We start from the raw sequence: 10,953 nt of genomic DNA on the forward strand, positions 1-10,953 counted from the left end.
CCTACCCCCAACCTCTTGATGAACCTGTATACACGTCTTTATTATTTATTGTGATGATTTGAATTTTGTTTCATGATTATGAATTGAATACCCGCAGGACCTGAAATTCCTCAATGGAAAATATCCTTTTAGACTAAGTGTTTGAATGTAGGCTACTCTGTTACTGTTTACATTTCTGACTATAAATAAAGTATTCAATCAATCAATCAATCAATCAAGTCTGGGCTGATCCAATCTTGTGACATGCATCGTACGTGCCGCTCAATGAGGGTTCACCAAAAACAAAGCTTCAAAATAGTTGGACTTGAACCACAAACGTTGCGACTATTTCCCCATTTTCCGCTTCAGTTCAGTTTCAGGCTAGACTACTGTGTAAAGCATGCATGGTTGAAAACAAAACAGAAACAAACAAAGAGTGCACCTTCACATAGACTAAGATTTAGACTTTCGCAGATGTATTTTTCGATTCTGACGTCAGAATAAAAAAATACATCTACGAGAGTCTAAACTTTAGGGCGTTTAGGCTACACCTTCTTCAACCATAATCCGTCTCTGACGTACCCGTCTGTCTCTGTGTGTCTCCCGCGGCGTCCCGGGGCAGGGGAGAAAGCGGCAGAATCAATTTGTCTTCCGTACCGTGACTCAACCGTTGTAACTTGTAAAGGCTGTTTATTTACCTTAGGCTTACTATGCACAAGTCAGTTGTTAGTTCTCTCAAGGCCAATTACTTGGAACAGCTCCGGGCGGGGACTGCATGCACCATCGGATCAACTTCAAATTATCTTGGGCTTCGACCGAGAGAAAACGCATTATCAAAACCATGAATAGACATGCCTGTTTACGGCTGTATCACCGTGACGCACAGTATTGGTGGGCTAAAGCCCGCTTTGTAGGCTATAATCCGTAACTTTCTTAACGGTCGGTAGCTAGTAGTACTAGTATGGAATGCTATTATTGCTGTGATTTGATGTTGCCACTTTACGTTTGTGCCACAAGGTGTCCCTGTCCCAGGCGAGCTGTGTGTGTGTGTGTGTGTGTGTGTGTGTGTGTGTGTGTGTGTGTGTGTGTGTGTGTGTGTGCACATAATGTATTTGATAAATTAATTTGAAATATACCTACTTGATGGGAATGATGGCTGTGATTGTTCTGAATGCATTGAACTGAAGAAAAAAAATCAAATAAAACAGCTATATAGTTGCTTTACTTATTTTTATTCATTTCTTTACTTCTCCAATGTACAGTAGTGTTATTGGAAGATAAAATGACAAAAAGGCACAAATTCACAATAAAAGAAAGAAAAAAAGGAGACAGGTCAACAGGAGTGAGACAGAGAGAAAAGGGTTTAAAAACAGCTTGTGGTTCTGGAATCATTTGGTTTCATATTCCGATTATAAATCAAGGAATCTAACAATGAGATTGTCTCTTTTAAACCACATCTTGCACAAGGAATCAAAATGCATCTATTTTTTGTATATCTCTTAACAATCATATATTCCTTTTCTTTTTACAGTACTTTAAGCACAGACCCTCAAATATCAGACAAATTGTTAACCCCACCCCCATTGCCTAATGAAACCAGAGGACAAAACAAAACACAGCAAACCAAGGTTCATTTCATGGTCAATAACGATGGGCTAACTACACTGACCCAGGCTGCTGCCATGTTCGTGTTCATTAAGAGAAGTGTGTGGTACAGAGACCAACAAGGTACAACAACATTCAGAGAACAAAAATATATTTATACACTACACTGTCCTGCCAAGGAGAGGTGGTCGCTGGGAGGGAAGAAAGAGAGTGAGAGAGAGGCAGAAGAGAGATGTACAGGATCTGTCCTCATCTTTCAATAGCGTGTCATTTGTTATACTCCTTCACGATGAGCAGGGGATGTTTAAACCCTTAAAATCTACAAGCCACGCTCTTTTGCTGTTTTCTGTCGGACTGGCCAAGTCTGAACAGAACATTGTGCATTTCACTGAACACACACACACACACACACACACACACACACACACACACACACACACACACACACAGACACACACACACACACACACACACACACACACAAATACAAGACAGACACTGCTTTGCTGGAACATATCGTAGCCCTGAAATGGCCACCAAAATTACCTCTATAAAAATATAGAGTAATGCCCTGTTGTCCACAAACACAAAGCGTTCAATATTTCTCAATAATCGTTCCTTATAGGATTAAATGTTACCTACACAGCAACCAGCCAAGCCTTCTAGTCCGCACTCCTTGCCCAACCAATAGCAAGCTATTGAATGTGGACACTACAGTGTAATGTCTTGAGTTATAGCTACAGGAGCAGAGCTTTGAGTATGGATGAGAGTGTGCTGTTGTTTTGGCAGGACAGTCTGACTTATATATATATTTATATATATGTGTGTTCATCTACATTAATTTATATACTATTTACAATATCGATACATACAGTACATCCACAAATTCCCATGTTTCAGTTGGGAGCCCATGTCATCACAGACACTAAGTGAGATAAGTTTGATGGGCGCACAGAGAGAGAGAGAGAGAGGGGGAGAGAGAGAGTGAGAGGTATGATAAAAAGGCATGACTTGAGGGCTAAAACATTGTTTAAAGAGAAAGCAACAGAAGATTCTTCACAGTAATGACATAAACACATTTCATTTATGTTCAGAAGTTTGAGAGAAAGTCATTCTCATCTGTGTGAGCTACAGTCAGTAATTGATGAAAAGTATAACTCACAGTCATACAATAGTGCAGCAGCTACAGTTAAGCAGTTTCCTCCCACATGCTACATCAGACTCGTGGTGAATTTACGTTAGTAAAGTTCCTTTTTTTTTCAAACCACAAAAAGATTTTGGTTTGTTTTTCATCCACTCTGTGATTCAGCTGCCCGAAATTCAGACTGGAGCTCGGCACTATTCCGCTTCAAATAAATCTGTTACTTGCTCTTTAAAGTCGTCAAACTGCAGAGAAAGGTCTGAACGGAACAAAAATATATTCAAGGTATACAGCATTAAGTTCTGCTTCTCATCGTTCCCTCCCCACCTGACCTGGCGAGCATCAGAAAACTTCACAGACACGCCACATCACACGCATGTACACTCATGCATAATAGATACACACCACACACTATTACAAGTCTTCGATCTCCAACAGGAGAAACATCACCGAGTCCGACCAAAGACCCAACAATATCAGCAGTTTATGAACAGTTAGTCTCCGCCAATTCATCTTCTTCCAAAACCCCCAGTTTCAGCTCCTTTGTTGACTACAAATGCTCTCATCTTGGAAACAACAGTGGCCAACAACAATAACAGAGACGGAAAGAGTCATGGAAGTTATTGCTATCGCTGGATAATACTGCTTATCCATTAGGAGTGAGAAAATGGCAGAAGGGGGCAGGAGCCATTAGGGTGCAGTCACACTGAACTATGTGACAGATTCTGTTTTTTGCGGAAATCCGCAAATGGCAACAAAACGCTCAGTTGATTGGCTGTTTGGTGTGACTGCACCCTTAAGGTTGCCAATCATTCGTTGAATCTTGACAAATTGGAGAGGAGGAATATGCAAATAGAAATGGTATAGGTGAAATATGATAGGAAAACTAATGTCACAAACACACACATTAAAGGCGTACTGTATGTACGCGCGCACGCGCACACGCACACACACACACACACACACACACACACACACACACACACACACACACACACACACCAACACACCATGTCATAATACATCACATACTGAGAAAGAAAAACCAGGCTGGTAGGTTAGTAGCACAGTAGACTCTCTAGCCACACAATGTTCAAATCCTTTTGCCGAACGGAAGTGCTGAATGTTTGTTAGAGTAAAGCCGTTTCGTCTTTGCAGTTGCGTAAATCAAATTAGTCGAAACATGTACAGTATATTGTTGCTTAGCAGAAAAGGACATTAAAAATATATTTTAAAGATATTTTGAAATTGTATAACACGGAAATGACGAACAGATGACTGCTTCCGTTCTTGGCTTTCAAGTGGCGTAGCTACAGAGATTGTGAAATAGTTGACTGGCTTGAGAGAGTAGTAGCAAAAACCTGTCAACTCAACCTTTAACCCACAGCTGTTATGTGTGTTTGCAGAGTTGTATTTCTGATCTGAGTGACAAACAGGAAATTATCCCCCAGAGCGAGAATGTTAGGAATGGAGTGAAGGTGTACTCAAAATTATGGTAAAGTAAAATAAAAATCCTAACGGAACAGTATGAAATAAATTAAAAAAAACAACCCCACAAACTTACAGAAGAAAAACGAATCATTTAAAAAACCCTGTTTATATACCTCAATACATTTACTCCCTGTATACTATATATATATATATATATATATATATATATATATATATATATATATATATATATATATATATTTATTTATTTATTTTTAAATCCTAAATACACTAGACTCTGTAGTTTAGAAAGGGTATGCAAAGAGACAGAGAGGGACAGAGAGGGACAGAGAGAGAGAGAGAGAGAGAGAGAGAGAGAAGACCGACTGACATCTGAAAGGTTTTAGACTGTTGCTACTGGAGACTTCTGAGCAGCATGCAGAGACTATGCAGGATAAAAAGGCAGTGCTGTTTTCTTTCTTCTTTCTGGTATAGGGACAGCAGGAATCGATCTGAGGACACGGTGGTCGGAGTTGGACATGGAGAGTAGTATGGGTCTAGTTCCCTGAAAAATGAACACATTGTACCTAGAAGGGCTTTTCTGAGTTTGGGGAAGGCTGGGGGTGGGAGTTTGAGGTGAGACTAGAGATGTTGGACCAGGTTGACCGATGTCAGCTGGAGTAGGAAATGGAAGTCAATCCGCTGGTGTCTGGGTTCACTGGTCTGATCTAGATGGGAGAGAGAGGAGAGAATGGGGGAGAGATATTCTTTTTCATAATACACAGTTTTACACTGTAAAAAGCTTGAAATATAAATGAAACTGGAAAAAGTGCTCGTCGGAGCACAGGTGAGGTATAGGTTATTGTGGCCTCCTGGTGGCGCTATAAGAGGCCAATGTGAAAAGGGTGCCATGTCTTCTTCACAGCAACCGGACGCTGCATTCATGATTTGAGGCATTTTGTTTAAAACGGAGCAATCCTGCAAACTTTGGAAGCCAATCTTAGCCAATCAGGATGGACAATACATGTTATTCTTGCTCTAACACCTTTGTCATTTATTATTTAACCTGCCTGTCGGACTCTTAATACGTCAGAAACCAACATGCTTTCCATGCTCACCGCAATCACATCACGGAAATGGAAACTGCTAAAACTGTCCCCGCTGTGGTAAACTAAAGCTGTGCGCGGTTGTAAACCGAGAGGTAAAGTCAGTGACGTATCACGGCCACAAAGCACTTCAGCACTTCCGCATACTCCGCATACGTCACAGTCTATGACTTGGCCAACCAAACGCACAAAGTTGTGTGCACACAAAGTGTGTTGTAATAACAGAAGAGGTGACTCACTGTTGTGAGGAAATTGACTCAGCTGGGACTCGTTTATAGGTCGTTACCAGAGCTCCTCCCACTTGCTGGAGTAGGAAGGTAGGCTAACTTTTATTCCAAGGTTGATGAAGATACTGTTGTATCTAGAACATATTGCCCAAAAATATAAATAAACACTACTTCTAATTTAAACCACTTCCAATATTTTGGGCATGTCATTACAAGCAACAATTTCCCCCCAGACATGGTCAATGCCGATGGCTGTGCTGTCCACCACAGAGCCTGGTTCTGCCTGCATGTTTCTTCTTACTTGTCACCATCGCAACAGGGTGGGGGTGACAATGTGTCTTGAGATACCTTGTTGTCATACAGCACTATAATCAAATTGAACTGAATTCAAATCTTTCCCCCCAACAATTAACACAATTATACATTTTCAAACTATTTGAAAATAGCCGTATTGTTTTTAATATTGTATTAATCCCTTCGATATTTGAATATGTATATTTGCCTTTATGTGCCTTTATCTTTGTTAATGGTACGAGATACCAGGGTTGTGGCTCTTTCGGAGCGGGAACTCTGGGGGGTGGGAGGGGTAAAATACTCATTTTTGTATGTTATTTGTATTTGACTCATAATATGTGACGTGAAAATATGAATAAGGAAAATATTATAATAACACATCTACAAGTTCAGAACATGTCACGATCGATGCAACGTTTTGGACTGAGCTTTTAGGACTGCTATTTTCACTATTTCTTATACAAAGTATACAGTACAAGGCGGCATAAGTGGTTAATTGGGGCTAAGCAGGATAATCAATGCTGTGTTATATGGTTATGGAAAGAATCATGCACTCTTTAGAGCTAAACCGCTAATGCAAAATGTAGGTGTAATTGCACTTTACACTCATCATTATTACAGATGTTGTCCTACCTGATGGGCGGCAGCGTTTATAATCCAACACACTCAGTCCTCTAGAGCCACCATTCCTTTCACTGGGTCCTTAACTCTCATCTGCACGCACACACACACACACACACACACACACACACACACACACACACACACACACACACACACACACACACACACACACACACACACACACACACACACACACACACACACACACACACACACACACACACACACACACACACACACACACACACACACACACACACACACACACACACAAATTAATAATGTGTCAGGGTTCCTGACGCATATATTTTAATCAAGTCTGTCTTTGCTTTGCTTTGTTCCTCCCGCTTTCATGTAAAATGACACATTGAGTATGTTCCAGTAGGCTTGAATGAGAGCAGATCTCCAGACGGTCATTGTGTTGTTGTTGTTGTTGTTGTTGTTGTGTTGCTCACCTCATCTAGCTCCCTGCGCGTCTCCTCCTCCATACGACGAATATCCTCCATGTTCAGTTCGATCCATCTGTCGATCCAACAGAAGAGCTGACGGTGGAAGTTAGTGAACAAGCGCTTCTCTTGCTGAAAGAAAATAAAAATAGAGATAGAGATACCAATGAGCTATATAATACACTACCGTCAAATAAAATAAAACAATGTAGAAATACAAGATGTAGAAATGTAGAAATGTAGCTGCAAGCAGGGTTAAGACGGGGCAAAGCCATGAAAGCAATAAAGCGAAAAGCTATGCACAATATGCACAATAAGCCATAGAAACACTTATGGTTGGAGACTGGAGATGACGTCACTTTTTTGTTACGCTGATCGGCTGAAGTGGTTGTCTGTCAACGAAAGTTTAGTTTATGCAATCTTTGACGTCACTTTTTAAACGCCAGGAGTGGATAGAGTTACAATCATGTAATTAATTGGGAGATCTAAAGATCTAAAGGTCAGAAGTCCTTTGACGAATGACTGTGAGCCTCAGTTCTTGACCGTTTCCCATGACAGTCTACCATATTGCTGAACGTCATGGAAAGCGACAGCGCAGAACTGGCAGAACTTCAAAAAGTGGTAGAAAAACAACAGCCCTACAGGGCCCTTTGGGGTGAAAGTTGAAATAGTACAGTCTATGCTCTTGGCATTGACCTGTCCTATACTGTATGAACCAGGGATCCTAGTCTCCCCAACCCAGTATGACGCTAGTTCTCAATTCTATCAGGTGTTACTGGTGTTGCAGTCAGACCGTCCCAGGTCTACACATTAGACTGTGATTAAGAGAGCATCAGGGAATAATTACAACATGCAATACCAGGTTGTACCACTAGAGGCCACCGCATGCCAATGTGCAGCATCGTGCAGAGCAGTACTTTTCCACTGTCATGACACCCAGAGCTGACAGCACCTCAGCACAGGTACAGGACACACTAAGACACTGTGTTACTGTCGTTATTGTGGGTCAGACATAAACTTTATGCTCAATAAGGCCCCGTGAGAAAACCAACTGAGACGCAGAGTTGGTACCGCTAGTGATATCTCGACTATTAATATGCTGTCCAACACCATGAGGAGTAGAATATCAATGAGGGGTAGAATATCAAATTGAAGTTGTCTGTTATCTCACTTGTCTTTTATCTGATCTTCTAATATCACAGGAAGTCAGGGGCATGCATGTTTCTGATCTTGGAACTTCTTAAGAATAGTTGCATGTATTAGCTTGTGTCAGGTCAGCTCAATATCGATTTGGGCCCTGTCTGGACAACCGGTAATCCGACGGACTTGACACTGGGCACTGCACTCCCTGTGGTGTGTGGTGGTGTGGAACGGGACGGGTGTGTCAAATTTGTTCTCGAGTTACGTGGTTTAAAGGCGTACACACACACAGAGACTTGGTGCATTTATAATAGACTAGAACAGTGCCCATTGGGGGGGTGATCAGGTGTGATCAATTGGCTAATAAAGGGCGAGGTTGTGCACCATTGTGATGTCAGCCTGCCAGCTCCATATATGCAGATCTAGAGGTGATCTGGATTTGGGCCCTGTCTGTGATCAGGTGTGATCAATTGTCCGGAACCCGGGTAGAGGCTTTTGTGCTGCTTCTGGACAACCGGCTATCTGACGGACTCGACACCGGGCACTGCACTCCCTGTGGTGGTGTAAACGCGTGTGTTGAATTTGTCGGTGGGGCGAACGGTTCTCGAGTTACGTGGATTACAGACGTATGTACACACACACATACGCACAGAGACGTGGTGCAGATAGACGTGGAATGTAATGTAATGTACTGCACACACAAACCTGGACCTATAACCCTGGAAGAAATGCATGGGTTTCCAAACAGCAGACAAACCTTTTGAATGAAGTTCTCCACTTTGTTTTGCAGGCCCCACCATTTGAATTTAACGGTGACTAGTTTGTAGGCACACATGTGTGGGCATTCCGTCTTCTTGGGGAGCTCCTTCTGCAAGTGCAATTATGACATTATGTCAACACAAGCGCATGGATCATGTAACAGAATATGGTTTATGTGTGTACAGTATATAAATACCCCTGTCTGTCTGTCTATCGATCGTGTAAGCGACTCCCAAACCACTTGTCCTCAAAAGTCCCCAATCATGATGTGTGGAGGGTTCTTATGATTGGGTTTGAAGTGATTTAAAAGTCATGGATTTGTTTTAAAAGTGAGTCGACCTAAACGAACACTTCCCAACATGACTGGTTTGGGAATTGCTTACGCTCATGAATCCATCCATCTATAACTGCATCACACAACGTTGTTTAATTTTGGCTTTACCCTCCAGTCTGGTCCTAGAGGGCCCCGGCCTGTTTTCACTGACTTGAACTTGGAGGGATCCTCCTCTGGTTTGTAGTCCTGGATAGAGAGGGAGACGACATAAAACACAGGGCTAAAGAGAGCCAACAATGATGTGTCAAACTGTCAAGGCAACTTTCTTAGTGGTGAAAAGCCAAAGGTATTGTTTTGTTCAAAGGTTTAAAGATTATTCACCTTAGCATCCACTGCAGTCCTGTCTCCAATATCAATCCAGACTATATCCACCTTTTTCCAAGCGTCTGCATCCAGACCATGAACCTGTAAGGTTACACGTACACGCACGCACACACGCACGCACGCACGCACACGCACACACGCACACACACGCACACACACACACACAGCATTAACTACATAAGCCCTAATTAATAATTCATTTCATGAGCTTGCTTATTGGCAATTATTTATATATATATTCGCCTATAATAACATGCTAACAGCACACTAGCCCCAAGACAATCCAAATAAATAAAGTGTGTATGAATTCACACACACACACACACACACACACACACACACGCACACACGCACACACACACACAGCATTAACTACATAAGCCCTATTTAATAATTCATTTTATGAGCTTGCTTGTTGGCAATTATTTATATAAATATTCACCTATAATAACATGCTAACAGCACAATAATATAAGATCTGAAGGATTGCCGCCCCTCACTAGCCCCAAGACAATCCAAATAAATATACAAGTAAAGGTGTATGAATTCGCGCACGCGCGCACGCACACACACACACACACACACACACACACACACACACACACACACACACACGTAACTATATCACTGTTACTACTCACATTTTCAAGTTGTCCCATATCGGGTTTGTGCCACGTCTCAATCTTAATGAGGAAGTTGTCTTTCATATATTCATTCTGCCAAGCAAAGAGGTGAATGAATGCATTAGGATTCATGTGCATGCTGTGGAGAAAATCTATTTCTATTTCACTTGCACAAACTGTTTATTCAAACTTTTACAGTTTTATAATGTTAATGTTAATGTAAGCAACCCAGAGTCAAATTCAAAGTTTTATAAAATAACAAAGATTATACGCAATTACGCACACAACCGCAGCATAATATTTGATAGGTCTCTCAGGGCCAGTTTTACTCAGGAGACAGTAAAATAAACAAACATTCAACACACATGTTCATTGTTCAAGTTGTCCGTAATCAAATGACTAGTCTCTCGAGACAGACTGTTGACTAGGGCGCTGTTTTTATTTTATTTTGCCAATGGGTACCAGATTGTCAAATAATGACAAACGTGAAAATATCTTGTATTCTGATCCAACACAATCTGCGATTCTGCTTTCAGGTACGTATACTGTAAAAGTGTCATGAAGGCAGCATTTAACACATTTAGATTTGTTGTAACCTATACATTTGTTTTTCAAATAAGAATTTGAAGGCTTTCAGAAAACTTAGGTTAGGTTTTAGTCTTTAGAATCGGCCTCATGGTCTAAATGGGTTAGTGCAGCCACATATGTTGTAAAAATCACACCTGTGTGAACTGAGTGTTGCAGCTCCCCCCCACACCCCTCTCTCTCTCTCTCTCATTAGCAGGCAACATTGCAGCACTATCCCTCTCCGTTTCTGGCGCCCCCTACTGGTACCCTATAGTCATGTACTCGTGCTCATGACCACATGCCACACACATGGGTACATAGGTGTACAGTACACAGACATTGCTGGTTGTAGG

The 10,953-nt window shown here is 41.5% G+C and overlaps 2 protein-coding genes across 2 annotated transcripts in view; both read right to left on the reverse strand.

Annotated features, from left to right (window-relative positions):
- Window positions 1-10,953, reverse strand: part of LOC310876386 (ferroxidase HEPHL1-like) — a 260,954-nt gene that overhangs the window by 160,840 nt on the left and 89,161 nt on the right. The gene's annotated exons all lie outside the window — the stretch shown is intronic.
- Window positions 4,459-10,953, reverse strand: part of pitpnab (phosphatidylinositol transfer protein, alpha b) — a 35,509-nt gene continuing 29,014 nt past the window's right edge. The window contains exons 6-12 of the mRNA XM_083789949.1: window positions 10,052-10,126; window positions 9,408-9,491; window positions 9,195-9,272; window positions 8,751-8,861; window positions 6,863-6,985; window positions 6,417-6,497; window positions 4,459-4,884 (exon numbers count right to left, since the gene is read on the reverse strand). Coding sequence (XP_083646075.1) covers window positions 6,450-6,497; window positions 6,863-6,985; window positions 8,751-8,861; window positions 9,195-9,272; window positions 9,408-9,491; window positions 10,052-10,126 — 519 coding nt within the window. The 3' untranslated portion in view covers window positions 4,459-4,884; window positions 6,417-6,449. The remainder of the gene's footprint in view (window positions 4,885-6,416; window positions 6,498-6,862; window positions 6,986-8,750; window positions 8,862-9,194; window positions 9,273-9,407; window positions 9,492-10,051; window positions 10,127-10,953) is intronic.

This window comes from Protomyctophum parallelum (assembly GCF_964188405.1).
Source record: "Protomyctophum parallelum genome assembly, chromosome: 1".
Taxonomy (NCBI): domain Eukaryota; kingdom Metazoa; phylum Chordata; class Actinopteri; order Myctophiformes; family Myctophidae; genus Protomyctophum; species Protomyctophum parallelum.